The 17,531-nt window shown below is 35.0% G+C and overlaps 1 protein-coding gene across 6 annotated transcripts in view; it reads left to right on the forward strand.

The window, feature by feature from the left end:
* UBR3 (ubiquitin protein ligase E3 component n-recognin 3) overlaps positions 1-17,531 on the forward strand; it is a 230,411-nt gene that overhangs the window by 50,628 nt on the left and 162,252 nt on the right. For all 6 annotated transcript variants that reach the window (XM_078070968.1, XM_078070970.1, XM_078070971.1 and 3 more), the window contains exons 7-10: positions 4,527-4,657; positions 5,973-6,201; positions 13,036-13,215; positions 13,779-13,912. In XM_078070968.1, the coding sequence (XP_077927094.1) occupies positions 4,527-4,657; positions 5,973-6,201; positions 13,036-13,215; positions 13,779-13,912 (674 nt within the window). The remainder of the gene's footprint in view (positions 1-4,526; positions 4,658-5,972; positions 6,202-13,035; positions 13,216-13,778; positions 13,913-17,531) is intronic.

Below are 17,531 nucleotides of genomic sequence, written 5' to 3' on the forward strand. Positions count from 1 at the left end.
TATATCATAAAGTAGTTATCTATGGTGATAGCTCTCTTCCTGAAGCAGGTCCTCTATCTAAATTCTTTTTAGGTTTTTGAGGGGGAAGGTAAAGAGCTTTTCCTAAATCTGATGGATTTTGATTGCTTTTGTTTAAGTATAGTTGACACACAGTGTTACATTAGTTTCAAGTACACAACTTAGTGATTTGACAAGTTTGTACATTATGCTGTGTTCACCACAAGTGTGGCTACCATCTGTCCTGTTACATCACTATTACAGTATCATTGACTGTATTCCTTATGGTCTGCTTTTTATTCCTGCGACTAACTCATTCCATAACCGGAGGCCGGTATCTCCCTCTCTCCTTCACCCATTTTGCTCATCTGCCCACCTGTTCTCTTCTGGCAACCATCAGTTTGTCCTGTGTATTGATAGGTCTGATTCTGCTTTTTGTTTGTGTATGTATATGTGTATGTGTGTGTTTGTATATATATGTATATTATATATATATATATATATTAGATTTCACTTATGAGTGGAATCATAGTATTTGTCTTTCTCAGTCTGACTTATTTCACTTAGCATAATATCCTCTAGGTCCATCATGTTGTCTCATGACAACTTCATCCTTTTTTATGGCTGCCTCATGTTCCATTCTGTACATATACCACATTTTCCTTATCCATTTGTCTATTGATGGACACTTCCATATCTTGGCCTAAATAATGCTGCAGTAAACATAGGGGTGCATATATCTTTTTGAATTAGTGTTTTGGTTTTCTTTGGGTAAATACCCAGTAGTGGAATTATTGGATCACATGGTATTTCTGTGTTTAATTTTTTGAGGAACCTCCTAATCTTCATGCCAAAGGAGCCCATCTTGGGGTGGCCTGCCCTTGGCGCTACACTAGCAAAGGGCATGAAATTTGCTCTGTGGTCCAGGATGCACACGTGCACACATGTTCCCCTTCTTCCTTGCCTAGCAGAGAACCTGTGGTGCCTGAAGGAAATTAGAAACCCATATGGCGACCTGGCCTTTGACTTATCAGAGTTGTCTATGTATTTACCTGAGTCCTTGATACACATCTGAGTTGAAGTGGACTGTTAGGTACATACTTGAGTTTCAGCTTTAGGGATGCCTCGAAAAAAAAATACCTGTTATGGTGTAAGAGGTCATTGTTTTCCTTCAGTCTGGTCAAACTTTGGTTGAAGATACTTTTTATGGAGACTTAAAGTTGAAGCTTATTTTATACCTGATTTTTTTCATATTTGAGATTGGATTGATTATCTTCTCTTCCTTCCTCCACTGGTGAGAAGTGGTACAGAGATTTAAGACTTGATTGGTTATCATTTTTGCTTTAAGTATGTGCATGGCAGAAAAGGCTTTTTGAATTAGTAGAACCCCTGTTTTCACAAAGTGATAGTTGCTTTTGAGATATTGAAAGTCCAGGGATTGGTTTAGTTTTTGTAAGAATTTGGTTCAATGGTTTGAAAGTGAGCTGAAAGTAAAATAGATAATGATAGGCAAGAGGTTGAGGCACTGTGCTACATTCACTGTCTATTCTTAAAACCTAAATTTTAAGGATGAAGAAAGTGAGGCCTAGAGGGCTTCAGCTAACATGATTATTGAGCTCCTGAGTTACGGAGCCTGGACTCTGCTGTCTAATGAACATCTTTACGTTACTCATGTATTTGTACCACATACCAATTGCTCAGAAATCTCTTTTTACAGTTTGGCTTAACGTAGTTTAGGTATTGTAAAAATCATGACAATTTAATCCAGATTTTAAAGGTAAATATGTAGTTGTACATAACTAATGGAAGCATTTCTAACCACATTTCCATAACATAACACAACACACAAAGCACATCACACATGTTTTAAATATCTTGGGGAAACTGACATCACCTATTTTAAGAACGATAACAGTGAAGATATTGTGGGGTTTTTTTCTTTGCTTTTTTGTCTGAAGATGAAAAAATGGAATCGTACATAATTGCAGTTATTTTCATTTTAGTAGAAGCCATAGCTTTTCTGGTTCATTTGGATTGTTTTATTTATTTAAAAAAAAAGTGAATGTATCTTTTTCAATATATGACATAATAATTATGGTAGCTTCAGGCTTTCATTTGGCAAATGCAGACTTGCAGAGTCATAACTGAATTCTAAGATTAATACTACAAGTTTTTTTAGCTTTGTAAATATTTTTAGAAACCCTTTTCTGTAAGAATTTTATTTTTTTTTTGGTAGTCTAAAATTTTCAATCATATTAGTGCTAAATAAATTGCAAGAATTAAATTGACATCAGCAGTATGCTCTGGGTTATATTCAAAATTAGAATATAATTTTGTCACCTGATTCACTTGGGCCCTAATTTTATTACTTTTTGGCTTTGAATCTGTCAGTGTGTGCCTTTGAATATATTTTACCTAATTTTTTGCAAGACTGGTTTATTTCTATTTTTAAAATCATTGTCATATCATGGGAATGATCTAGTTCAGGAGGAAGAGATTTCTGTTTTGCAAGTAGAAAATTCTGAGATTTATTTATTTATTTTTAAAAGTTTTATTTATTTGACAGAGAGAGAGAGAGACAGTGAGAGAGGGAACACAAGCAGGGGGAGTGGGAGAGGGAGAAGCAGGCTTCCCACTGAGCAGGGTGCCCAATGTGGGGCTCGATCCCAGGACCCTGGGATCATGACCTGAGCCTAAGGCAGACGCTTAATGCCTGAGCCACCCAGGCACCCCGAAAATTCTGAGATTTAGAAAATAAAGAATAAGTAGTTTCTAAGGAGATGTATAGTATAATTGTATTTATATTTTTATTGCTGTTACTTTAGCTTATACTAAAGGCACACTGAAAGGGAGTTAGGGAATTGGGACATAACTTTTGCTTCTCTGTAGTTAAAATTGTAATGTCTCCAGAATAATGAAATTATTATTCTGAAAATAATGGGTTATTAATTATTAACAGAAAAATTGGGTTAAAGTTATGTCTAATAAGTACTGATTCAAGCCTGTTAAAATCAGAATGTCTTATAGAAGGATCAAGAGAGAGATGGCATGCTTATTGATGGCCTGCTTATTGTTACATTTTTTAAAAAAGATTTTATTTATTTCTAGAGAGAGAGAGTGCGGGAGTGTGAGCAGGGGAAGGAGCAGAGGGAGAAGGATTAACAGACTCTGTGCTGAGGGCAGAGCCCAATGTAGGGCTAAATCTCAGGACCCTGACATCATGACCTGAGTTGAAATCAAGAGTGGGATGCTTAACCGACTGAGCCACCCAGGTGGCTATTGTTACATTTGTTACATTTTTAGACCCATGACCTGAGGAGATGTGGTGTGACCACATTACTCAATAATAGAACTGTGAGACTGAGGTAGTGTTAGTTGAAAAAATGCTTCAAGGTTACTCTGCAAGACAACTCCAACTGTAATGTAGTTAGGGCTATATATGAGTATTTTGGTGTATGTGATATTATTTTTTAAAATCCCTCATCTAACTCTAGTCCTTGTGTAAGCATCATCACTGAACCAATCCATTCACAGCTAACACTTGCTGTATCCTCTTAAATGTCCTTATACAGACCTGATGATCCAGAGCAGTAGCCCAAGCCCAAGATCATTTGCTCCAACAAAGACCAGTTGTCAGAATTTTGTAGTTCTTTTTTAGGAAAGATACTAGAGAAGGTGAGAGAAAGAAATAGCTGAAGTATTAAAAATACTCAGTTCATTATATACCTGTTGAGACCTTTCTCTTGACTAAGGATGCAGAGATTAGTAGGAGACAAAGTAGCCCTTAAAGATAGCTTAGAAATTGGCCATTTAGTAATTTTATCCCTTTTTGAATACTTCTATTTAAAAGGGGCATCCATTTTCGGTTTCCCCTATGCATGAAGAAGGGCATCTTGAGTCCAGTGCAAGTAAGCATGTATAACATTCTTTATAATTTTCCTGGTATATTCTTACCAGATAAAAAGTAAATGCTTCTGTATATACTAGTGTAAGCAGTTCATTAGTAATTACTTCCTGCAGCAAAATTAGTATTTCATTTTTGAAGAACAATTTTAAAGAAATAAATTATTGAATACTATAACAATTTCCCCCCTTTTCTCTAAAAACTAAAAATTAAAAGATTCAGTAACTTTGGGATTTATGGCTTTAATATTTTGTTTTTAGCTTAAAATTATTATTACTATTAATATTAGTATTAAGTACTAATGAATATTGTTCTTGTAAGATAATCTGAATCTTAGTAGACATTTTAGATAAATGGCTTATGTTAAGGGCAAGTAATTACTTATTTTTTTAGTACCTGCTTCCTTTTAAAATATAAGGATTAAGTATTTTATTATTTATATACCATGGAGATTGTAGAAACCTGGATTGATGATGTCAGTATTATTATTGAATTATTGAAAGGGTATCCTTAATTTGTAGATACACTCAAGTGTTTGAGGTTAATGGCTTATTAATTATAGTAAGGTTTAAATGAGATGAGCAACTTAAATCATTAGGTGATAAGTTTTCTTTTTTTTATGTAGATCAATCTATAATGGATGTTTTGAAACATAAAAGTTTTCTAGAAGAACTATTGTTTTGGACTATAAAGTATGAATTCCCTCAGAAGATGGTAACTTTCTTACTCAACATGCTTCCAGATCAAGAGTATAAGGTATCAATGTTTTTTCCCTTCCTTTCTGAACTTTGCTCCCCTTTCTTTGCCATTTCATTATGAAAATTTTTTGGTTTGTTTTTAAGCTGTGGCTTATTTTATTGTAGCTTTGAGGACTGAGATAACACTAATAAAAAGCATTAGCTTCTTTTGCTGTCAAAACAGGGTTTGCACAAAAAGCACAGGATCATAGCAGTATTCTTAAGGGTAGTCTGTCTGCATGAAACTTGGTCCAAAGAGAATGCTGGGGGACAAACAAAAACATAATTACACAAGTAAATATGTAGTCAATTAAATTGTGGTAGGTTCTCCAAAGGAGAGGTACAAGGTGCTATGAGAATGTTTAAGGGGGCAACTGAATTTGGATTGTGGGGCTAGAGGGGCATCTGGCTGGCTCAGTTGGTAGAGCATGCTACTCTGGATCTCGGGGTCATGAGTTCAAGACCCATGTTAGGTGTAGAGATTACTTAAAAAAAAAATGGATTGTGGGGTTAGGTTTGAGAAAATCATAGGGTGCTGGCCATAACCATTAAAGACAGAACAGTTTTGATCTATATACACATGTAGGTAGGTGAAGGCTCTAGTCCCAGAGGGTCTGGACCCTCACCTATGACCACCATGTGGTTATGGCAAAGTCACACAGCCTAGTGTATGAAAAGAAAATAAATTTTGCTGTCGTTCTTCTTCCTTTTTTTTTGGCTGTAGTTCTTCTTATGGTTTAGGTAACAAAGCTCTTTAAGAGTTACACTTTAATGAATAATGCCATTGTTTTGTGTCTTTATACCCGTTTAAGAAAACAAGAAGAAATGTATATGTTACATAGAAAGAGTATTTATTTAGTCAGATAGTGGTCAGCTTTCCAGTCAAATAGAAGACATTTCTTTTGGAGTAATCACATTGACTTTCTTGATTTTAGTTATATTAAATCCTCTGGTATGGTTTTTAGTTGAGACTTTAGATTTTGTTGTTAAAGTAGATAGCACAGAACAAAGATACCTACTTTGACATTAGTTAATTGATATATTTGTAAGCAAAGTGTATTTGTATTTTTAAATCATGGTATTTATAATTGTTCTAAAACTTTAATAATTTAAAGTGCCTACTAAAATTTTTGTAACCACCCAAGTATTTTGCTAATGTTCCAAACAAAAGAATGTGACTACCATCATAATTGAAATTACTTTTAAAATTACTGTGGATGTCATCATAAGCTAATAATAGCTTTAAAATGTTGGTACTAGGTATTGGAAAATGTGTTATAAAACTCAAAGTTAAACTAATATGTTTTTTTCTTCCTATTTAAAAAAATTTACAGGTTGCTTTTACAAAAACTTTTGTTCAGCATTATGCTTTCATTATGAAAACACTGAAGAAAAGTCATGAGTCAGACACAATGTCTAACAGAATTGTGCATATTAGTGTTCAGTTGTTCAGCAATGAAGAGCTAGCCAGACAGGTAACAGAAGAATGTCAGCTGCTGGATATTATGGTCACTGTGCTATTATACATGATGGAAAGTTGCCTTATTAAAAGTGAGCTACAAGGTAAACTCAGAATTATTTCACTAGTTTTATTATTGGTATACTTTGTGTAACTAGTCTTAAAAACCTCCTTTTAAAATGCTTAAGATAACTTTAAAAATATTATAAAATAATACATCTTTGTTAAAGAATTTTTTGAAAATTTTCATCAAAATTTAAAGACAAACTTTATTATTTTTTAAGACAAACTTTAAAATTACCTTTAGCTTTGTTATTCACAAATAACTATTGTTAACATTTTTGGATATTTTCTGTCTTTTTGTGTGGTAAGAGTATATTTACAGATTCAAATAATACTTTAAAAATATACTACAACTTTAAAAATATGTTACTATATTGTACATGTTGAAAACATGTTTTTAAATGATTGCAGGTATTATATGGATTTACCATAATTTAACCATTTCTTTATTAGACATGTTCCTATTTTTTATTATAAATTTGTTTTTATCTGCCTTAGACATTGTTATATGCCTATAGTTTTAGAATTTAAAAGTTGAAATAAATCTTGCCTTTTTTTGTTTTCCCTTAGTGAGGTCTTTAGTTTTTTCTTTGGTGCCTACTATATGATTGATAATCACTCCTCAAACTACCATAATACTTCTAGGACCTCCTCCCATTCTCATTTCACTGTGGTCTTTCATCTTAACTTTACCTCTCTGTAATAATTTGTATTATTTGAGTATTTGCTATGTATGAGGCACTGTATTAATACCATTCGTATGTTGTCTCAGTTAAGCTTCTGACAGTTCTCTGAGATTGGTGTTATTATTATCCTTATTATTCTCACTTTAAAGATGAATAAGTTGAGGCTTAGAGAAGTTAAGGCATTTACCATTGGTAATACAGCTAGTAAATGACAGAGCCAAGGTCTTCTTATCTCCTGATGTCAGAATCTGCCCTTACCCATGACAAAGCAGGGCAACATCGATTGTATTGTATCTTCACTTGTTGGCATGTGGAGCTAAACTTTAATAACAAACAATACGTGAGATTAAATCTTAGGACTTTTCCATTGTCTTTGGAGGAGAGATCTTGTAGTTGAGACTTGCTTTGTTCCCCTTTTACCTCCTTTTGCATATCAACTACTGTTTTCTCTCTGTTCTCATGTGATCTATTCTCATGTGATACCATAACCTGAAAATTGGTGTATGCTCAGTGCAGGATGCAACGCCTTATATATGCTAATAATAGCTAGCAAATATGATAGCTACCCTCTTTTGAGCACTCACTATGTGCTATGCTCTTTTCTCAATACTTTGTATTATGTTATTTAACCATCTGTGAAGTAGATACTGTTTTTTCTTTTTTTTAAAGATTTTTATTTATTTATTTGAGACAGAGAGAATGAGAGAGAGAGAGCACATGAGAGGGGAGAGGGTCAGAGGGAGAAGCAGGCTCCTTGCTGAGCAGGGAGCCCGATGCGGGACTCGATCCAGGGACTCCAGGATCATGACCTGAGCCGAAGGCAGTCGCTTAACCAACTGAGCCACCCAGGCGCCCGATACTGTTTTTTCCATTTTATAGGTGAGGGAACTGTGGCTTAGGGAGTTGAAGTCAATGATGTATGGTTTTATAGCTGTAAATAGTAAGGCTGGGTGTCTGCTCACTATGAGACTCTGTCTTCCTATTGTAGGTATAGTGGGAGCATAATACATTATTTACATTAAGCAATATATCTCCTCACTTTTTTAAAGGAAAATTTAAAAGCTGCTTTGCATTATAGCTCTTCTGTCTTCATGTAAGATGACCCTTTTTTCCCGAAGATTCAGCTACATATATTACATGTATTGCTTGTCCTTTTTTGAAATAGTATCTATCATCATTCAGTTGTATCAATGATATTCTTATATATAGAATTATATATTTAGAGAAGGACTTTTCACAAAAAGAGTATTTTTAATTTATAAACTAGAAAACTTTAATTTTTAAAAATTGTTTTAAATTTTTAAAGATTTATTTGAGAGAGAGAGAGAGGTGGGGCGGGATGGAGGGAGAGGAAGAGAGAGAGAGAGAGAGTCTTAAGCGGACTCCATGCTGAGTGTGGAGCCCAGTGCCAGGCTCTGTCTCATGACCCTGAGATCATGACCTGAGCTGAAATCAAGAGTTAGATGCTTAACTGACTGTACCACCCAGGTGCCCCTAAACTAGAAAACTTTTTTTTTTTCTCAAAGATTTTACTTATTTATTTTGACAGAGAGAGAGAGACAGTGAGAGAGGGAACACAAGCAGGGGGAGTGGGAGAGGGAGAAGTGGACTCCCAGCTGAGCAGGAAGCCCGTTGCAGGGCTCGATCCCAAGACACTGGGATCATGACCTGAGCCGAAGGCAGACGCTCAGTGATTGAGCCACCCAGGCGCCCCTAGAAAACTTTTAAAATTTAGAAGTATCTGCTCTTTTGGAAAGAATCTGGAGTCTATTTTCTTGACTAAATGGTTTAGCTGTGCTTCTTAGTTATATATAGCTTGCACTTGATCTTCAAGGAAGAATGTTTGAGATGTGTTGAAATCTCATATTTTTTCTGTAGCTAGATTTCCTGAAAGAGTTTATATTTGTTTCCTTGCTTTTTAGTCACTTAGTAACTGACCTCAGTCTAGTGTGCACTGCCATCATTCTGTTGCTCTCTCTGACATTGTTTGTGACTCTAGTGGTCACATGTTCTGCTTTTCCCAGAATGGCTCCAAGTAATCCTATTGTTCTGACATAGTTATTTATACAATCTCCTTTACTCTCAAAACTCCCATTTTATACAATAAATTATATGATCACCCTTTTAATGACACACAGGATGGGGAAACCTGTGGCCACTCTTTGGACCTTATCTTTCCTGATTTTCAGTAGCATTTCACACTGCTGATTGTCTGTTCTTTCTGTGACCCAAAACTCTTTTCTGCTTGTTCTGCTGATGTTGGTGTTTTTTGTCACTTTGTCCCAGTGTCTTTGCTCTTCTCACTTTTCCCATATTTTCTGAAATCATACTGCAAAGTCTTATTTTGCTTTCTGTATATACTTCCCTTCTAATGCAGTTAGTCTGTTCTGGAGATTCTTACACAAATTGAATTTTCCGGAAGCTAAAAAGCTGTTAGTAGCATTGCTAACTAAGATCTTTAAATATAAATGTATTTTTTCCAGCAGTAAATTAATTATTTCTAAGCTAAGGTCTAAAATGATCTTTAGCTCCCATGGTGTTTTATTCCTCTTTTAAAAGTAGCATAATGTTTCATGATACATATTTATTGGTTTTCTAAAAGCACCATAAACTTTCCTGTTTTTACATCAAGAGTATTAGAATGGGCTTTAAATATATTGAACTACCTATAACTAGCTACAGATATTACAACAGGATCTCTGTTGTAATAAACAAATACTTTGTTTTTATTTTTTAATAAATCTGTCTAGCTTTTGCAGAAATTTTCATTAACAGTATTTGAAGATTTTGTCTATACTATTAGTAAATACAGAAGCTGATACAATGAGAATTCACATGGCCACAGCAATAGCTAAAGATTAAAAGGAAAAAGCCACTAGTAGTAAGCGATCCCTACCTTACACTTTTACTTTGTTATATTTGCTTCTGCACCATATTACTTTGTGATTCCAAACAACTCATAACTACTCATATCCCTGAAATTTTACAATTTGTCATATGAAACAGTCTATATAAAAATGGAAACTTAAAACCATATGTTGCAGGGGTGCCTGGGTGGCTCAGTCGGTTAAGCATCTGACTCTTGATTTTGGCTCAGGTCATGATCTCAGGGTTGTGGGATCGAGCCCCACGTCGGGCTCTGCACTGGGCATGGAACCTGCTTAAGATTTCCTCTCTCTCTCCCTCTGCCCCTCTCTCCCGCACTCACTCTTTATCTCTCTCTCACAAAAAAGCCAAAAAAACCCCACAAAACCCCAAAAACTGTATGTTGCATAACCATAAGAATATCTGTAGATGGTAATAATCCCAGATTTATCTGTCCTGCATATCACACTGTTTACTGAGCTATATTCTTTGGATGTCTACAAGTACCTCAAACACACAATGTCCACACCAAAAATTCCTTCTTCTCTCTCTATCAAGCCTGCTTCTTTTCTATTATTGTGTGTGTGTGTGTGTGTATGTATGCGTATGTGAGTACACAAGTGTGTGTTTGGGTACCATCCTCCAACCACCTATACAGTTGCCCAACTTAACAACCTAGGAGTCATTTTTTACTTCTTCGTGCTCCTTGTAGATGCAATGAACATCACCAAGTCTGTCATTTAAACCTTCTGAACATCTTAAAATAGCTGTTTCTCTTCATCTTTACATCTTCACGCCACCACCATAGTTCAAGCCATTGCCGTCTCTAGGCGTCATACCACTAGCCATCACCACCCTCCTTTAGTCACTGTCCACGCTGCGTATCTGATCATGTCCCTGTCTCTCAGCCCTGCCCCCCAGTGACTTGCCATCCTCTTCACATGAACTCCAAACTCCTGAAGCTGATTTTTAAGGCCTTCTGGTTTCATTTGTGCCACCCATCCTCTGCATTCTTTGTCCCAACGATTCCATTCTTTTTTAATATTGCTTCCTCTACCTAGAACACAGTTTCTTCTCACATCCCTAGTTTATTTGGCTGATCCTAATTCCTCCTTCATTCCGTAGATCTTAGTTTAGACATCACTTCCTCAGGAGAGTCTTTTCCTCAATTGTAGACTAGCTGTATTTGTTCTTATGACTTCTTGTACTTTGCCTATGATAGCTGTATCACACTGTCTTCTTATATTAATCTCAGTGGATAGACTGTGTAAGTTTTGATTTATTTACCACTTTATTCTCAGAACTTAATAGAATACCTGGCCCTCAGTAAGTGCTCAATAAATATTTGTTGATGAGTGAATCTCAGTTGGGGAAAAATAGAAATCCTAGTCACTTTATTTCACCAAAGGTTCCAAGGTGTTTTTCATAAGAACAGTAGTATTTAAAGCAGAGCCAGGAAAATAGTCATTTTGATTAATTGTATTCTGCTTATTCATATTCTGGTTTCAATTGAATACAACAGTGATTTTCACTGTTTAAAAAATTTTAAATTCCAGGATCACTGAGCACTATCCCATTAATATCAACTGCTCACCAACTCATGGTGGCAGTAGTTGTCAGTCAGAGAGGGTTTTCTCATCTCAGGTGTGGGTGGTTTGTAAAAGTCCCACTTCTTCATTCAGTTACACCCTCTCTCATCCTATTGAGAGGCACTAAAAGAGAGCATACTTAACTTTGTGGGTCCTGTTCTTATATATTATTAAATTTAAGAGTTGGGTAAAGTAATTTCATGGACTGAAACCTAAATTTAATGTATGGAAAATAAGAAGTGCAGTAGAAGCCTCTTCACTGATGAGTTTATTTTTTTAAATTTTTAAAAAAGATTTTGCTTATTTGAGAGTGAGCTCGTGCGCTCAAGAGAGAGAGAGAGCACGCGCGCGCGTGAGTGCATGTGCACAAGTGGGGGGAGGGGCAGAGGGAGAGGGAGAAGCAGACTCCTCGCTGAGCGGGGGCTCAATCCTAGAGCAAGACCCTGAGATCAGGGCCTGAGCAGAAGGCAGACGCTTAACCAACTGAGCCACCCAGGCGCCCCCATTGATGAGTTTAGCAAGTAGATGGTTAGTTGAAAAAGTTGGTTAAAGTGAGGAATCATAAAAAAAATGATACATGTATTAAACAGTACATTTTAACTTAAAATACAGAGATGCTTGTTCATTCTCTAATCTGTTAATTTTGGGCAAAGCATTTTTAAGTTATGGTTTCCTTGACTGGAGTTCTCCCTCATCACTTCTGCAAAGCATCATCTGTGATTTCCAGTTTCAGTTTCTTTAGATTTAGAACATAAAAATCTTTATGAAGCAATCTGACTGTAAAATTCTAGGTTTTTATGATTTTTCTCTAAGATTTTTTAACATTTTCTTAAGCACTTTTATTGTCTTTCAAAAGTTTGTGATCCAGTTTTTGTAATACCTGTCTTCATTTATTCATATTTCATCAGTTTATGTACTTTAAATTTTATAATAAAAAGAACAGTTAGTGTGCACAGAAACAAAAACAGACTCTGGATAAGTATATATCTTGGCTTATGTACTAGGGAATAGGTTACTAGCTTCGAGCATTCTGTATATTATGGGTATTAGTATGTTTTACAGTAGGAATGGGGGGCTCATTTGTCCAGTGAATTAGTTAATTTGGAATAGGTTAAGAGAGCTAATGCATATACGCTCTAACTTCTAATAGTAAAGATTTGTACATATCTAATCTTTCCCTACCCACAATAATTAAACTTTGAGGATTTTTTTTAAAGGCTTAAGAAGTTTATTTATATGTGTATCTTTCATTTTTGGAATACTGTATTTGCTAAAAAGTTATATTTACATATTCTTTGAGTAGAAGAAAGCAATTATGTATCGCTTATATCATACAGATTTGTTGATAAGATGTAATGAGATTAATCTAGGGATAAAAATATTTTATTGATTGGAACTGAAGATACTGCATTATGTTGTTAAAATCAAGAAAATAATAAGGTTTTATGAACATATAGCTAGTTCAATATCATATAATATGTTAGACATGTGGTAATAATTATTATAATGATGTGCTTAGTGTTGTGTTAATCCTTCATTTAATTCCCTTAAGATACGTGTCTTTTCCCCATTCTGTAGGTGGGGAAATTGATTCAGAGTCTAAGTAACACACCATATGTCTGCCTGGAGTTTGAATTTAGAGATCCCTGATTCTAATGTATATAATGTGTATCATTGGTAAAGTTTTTTTTTTTTTTTAACTTATTTATTACTGGACTGTGTGTGTCTGTTTTAGATGAAGAAAATAGTTTACATGTGGTAGTGAACTGTGGAGAAGCATTACTGAAGAATAACACTTATTGGCCTCTTGTCAGTGATTTTATTAATATCCTTTCTCATCAAAGTGTGGCTAAGAGATTTTTGGAGGACCACGGATTGTTAGTTACGTGGATGAACTTTGTATCTTTCTTTCAAGGTATGAATTTTACTTTTTTTGTTAATTTTTTTAGTTTACAAAATGCCTAATGCAGAACGATCAAATATACTAATTAAGAGATAATAGCACATCGTTCAGGTTACATGTGAAATGTCTCATTTTAATTAACATTTGTAAGTACTTTAATCACGTGTTCATGAAAATGTCAGAGTTATGAAAAATACCAAATTATTAAAAAGGAAACAGGAGTGTAAATCCTGGACTTTAAATCATTAATCTATTCTTCAAGAAAGATTTATAACACTTTCATAAAATTTCAACAAGCATCAGTTAAAATAGTTTTGACTTTCTTATTTAACATATTCAATTATGTTATATAAGAGACAATTCACAAAGTGTTTCTAAGAAAACCTAGTTTGTAAAAACTTCTAAAAGGACCAGATTATTTTACTTTAAATAATTTATTTATTTCTCTACATATTGTGTCACTTATGCCATTTGTGTGCACTGAGTGTTTGGTACTAGGAAGTATTTTACTTGATTTTTAATATGAATACTTGCTTCCATTTGGCAAGGTTTATATCTGCTTTAATTTTTGCAAGGTATGAACTTAAACAAGCGAGAACTAAATGAGCATGTGGAATTTGAGTCTCAGACCTACTATGCTGCCTTTGCTGCTGAACTTGAGGCCTGTGCACAGCCAATGTGGGGGCTCTTATCCCACTGTAAAGTTAGGGTATGTTGAAAATGTTTTTGTTAATTTCTGTCTTTACCTTTAAAAGAGTGATTTAAGAAAAAGATTTGTGAGAACATTGATTTGTTTACTCATATATATTAATGGGCAATGTTTAATTATGAATTCAGCTCTGTGAAAGCTGACCTGAGACATTAACTATTATTCTTCGGCAAGTTGGAGTTCATTATATTATCAGATCCTTGCAGCCTTCCCTTACTGTGAATAGTCTTTGGAGCTTTAGAAGTCTCCACATTTATCTTTATTGCTTCATTTTATCCATTATCAATTAATTGCCTGATGCTTCTTGTTTTTTAAGGAATGAGAATAGTTCTTGATAAAGTTTACATTTTTAAGATTCCAAGCACAAAATTAGTATACATTTCATATAACTTCCAGTTGTCTGCAAAAGGAATCTTAAGAGTAGCATGGCAGCAACATAAATTCTTATAATTGGGTAAGAAAATGATCACTTGTAATTGCATGGACTTGTGTCTTTGTATATATATATTTTACTTTTGCGTTTTAAAGTATTGGTTTGATGGGTCTCCAGAGTCCTTGGATGATCCAGAAAAATGGGATTTCCTGACCCTACTAAACTAAGAACTTGACTGAGATTTTGCTATATGGATCCCATGAAGACCACTGCCAGCCTGTGTCAATAAGAATGCTGGACAAGATTTTATAGTGGAAATATTTTAAAGCCTTGGATTCTGAGCTTGGCTCTGCCTTTTTCTACTTACATTGCTTGGTCAATTCATTTAAAACTATTTGATCGTCTCCTTCTTTCTCCTTATTTTTTAGGGAAAAAAAATTGGAAACAGGACACTAAAGCCTGCCCTTCTTCACAGGGTTATTATGAGGTCCTCCTCCATATGTTCTTTATTTTATTTTATTTTAAATTTTATTTTATTATGTTATGTTAATCACCATACATTACATCATTAGTTTTTGATGTAGTGTTCCATGATTCATTGTTTGCGTATAACACCCAGTGCTCCATGCAGAACGTGCCCTCTTTAATACCCATCACCAGGCTGACCCATCCCCCCTCCCCTCGAGAACCCTCAGTTTGTTTCTCAGAGTCCATAGTCTCTCATGGTTCGTCTCCCCCTCTGATATCCCCCCCCCTTCATTTTTCCCTTCCTGCTATCTTCTTCTTCTTCTTCTTCTTTTTTTTTTTAACATATAATGTATTATTTGTTTCAGAGGTACAGGTCTGTGATTCAACAGTCTTACACAATTCACAGCGCTCACCAAGTTCTTTAAATATATGAGTTCCTTTAAGCAGATTTATATTTTCTCTCATGACTTCAGCTATTCTCCAAATGCATGTGACTTACAACTTTGTTAGTCTAGCCCGGTTCAGATTTCCAACGGCTCTGGTTATTCATGTAGATTTCCTTATAGGTACATGAATTTTCTCAAGCCACTAACTAACTTATTAAATTCATCTGCCCGTACTATGTCCTTTATGTCATTTAATGGTGTCTGAAAATACACAGTTATCTAGTTAGAGAAGCTTTCTCTCCTTGCTGTGCCAGTTGTGTTCAACCTGTAATCAGATACCATGAAATTTCTCTTCTGTTCCAGAAATTCTCCCTACCACTTCTTTCCTGTGTTTTAATTTACTTCTTTATCTTTAAAATCTGGATTGTTAAGATAATTTAACTGGTTTTCCTGCCTCTAAATTCTTCCTCTCTAATCTGTCCCAATACTGAAATTACTTTTCTAAGCTCTGTGCATATCTCTCCTTTGCTTAAAAAATCGTTAAAATTCTCATCTGTCTACAGGGCAACATCTGTGTTTCCTATAGAGACATTTAAGATCCTCCATCATTTGCCCTTAACTTGTCTCTCATAATTCATCTTCCATCTGTACCCCTTTGTCTATCTCCATGTCTTCACTGGATTGAATACCATTCTTCAACATGTGGTGTCCTCTCTTGATTCCTGTGCTTTTGTTCAAACTAGTCCCTTTTTTGGCTTATGGTCTCTCATTCTTCGTTTATTCTTACGTGAGAATCATCTTGGAAGCTTTAAGAATACATGTACCTAAGCCCCACTGTCAGAGATTTTGATTTATTTGATGTGCAGAAGGACCTTTGCAATGATTCTAACTAGAGTGAAGAACCACTAGTGTTAGCTCTTCAAAAATGCTACTCAGCTGATATGTAATCTGCTCAGTTAAGTTCTTTCAGTCAGGTTTATGATTCTAGTTTCAGTGTTTCCATAGTACTTTGTTTAATTCCCGCTGTAGCATTTATAAAGAAAACTGTCATATAATATGAACTTCATTTGTTCATTCACTAAAAAAAAACTTGTTGAATGCTATTCTTATACCTCACACTATCTAGAAACTATCTAGATGCGTGGGTTTTGGGTGTTGAACCAAATAGACATGGTTCTTCTTCTCGTGGGGCAGTCTGATGGGGGAGATAGAGGTTAAGTAGGTAAACACAGATTCATTTTTTAAGTGCTCTATAGGAAAATAACCGGTTGCTGTGAGAGTAATGAGTGTGGGGACTGCTTTGTCTTGTGCTCAAAAGAGAAGTCAGGCCGAAGGTTATAAATTTTAGACCTTGGTAATGTAAATGGTATTTATCACCAGGGGGTGGGATGAGATCAAGTGGGGAGAGAAGTGGACCCTGAAGAAAGACCTAACATTGCGACATCAGAGATAAGGGTGCCGGAGAAAAACCAGAGGAACTCAGTATCCCATAAGCCAACAAAAGACAGCGATGCAGCAGGGAGGTTGATATGATGTTAATATGAAAAGATCAGTATTTTAGGAGGATTATTCTGACACTGTTTAGGATGAATTTGGATTATGAAGTTGGGGTTATGTTTATCTCTGATAATGAGAACTCATTGTTTCTAGGCAGTAGTTTAATTTTTAGCTTTGAATGCCAGGATTGCAGTGTGTTATGGTTCCCTTAACCTAAGAAGTGAAGAGAATCGAGAAGACAAGTTCATATTGTCCTCATAGAATCTGAGAGTAGTTTCTCAGTTACGGGAGTATTAAGTTCCTAAGTAAGACATTCTCTTGATGAGCACCCACATTCTGCCAGATGTTGTTCTTCACACTATATTCTTTGCATTATATTCTTATCTAGTCCTTATTGCATCTCTTATAAAGTAGGTAGTATCATCTCTTTCTTTCAGAAGTTAAATAACTTGTCCAAGTTCACAGAGCTATTAAGTAGAAGCTGAGTTTGAAAACAAATGCATTTGATTTCAGAACTTGTGCTCTTTCCCACTTTGCTGTAATTGTCTGTTAAAAGCAAGAATATCTAGAGCTTTTTAGCAGTACTGTTGTTGGGTTTTAGAAATGTAAGCTAGAAGAAAGACTATTAAAGTAAAAAAATTAGCTATTTCGTTGTTTCTGTTCTCTAATTATAAGATATAAAACTAAAGGATTAACAATAAAAAGAACTTCACCTGATAGCTTACTTTCTTTGTATGACTGCCCTAAATGCTGTTTGGTTCTTGAAAATGTTAGGGGCTAATTAAACAATACTAGATTGATAACAGATAGATTGGATAAAGGGATGGCACATTTCCAGAATCTTACTAATTTTTGCCTTCCTAACAGAACAAATAAGCTGTAGAATCTCCATCTA

Source organism: Halichoerus grypus, chromosome 4 (genome assembly GCF_964656455.1).
Source record: "Halichoerus grypus chromosome 4, mHalGry1.hap1.1, whole genome shotgun sequence".
Taxonomy (NCBI): Eukaryota; Metazoa; Chordata; class Mammalia; order Carnivora; family Phocidae; genus Halichoerus; species Halichoerus grypus.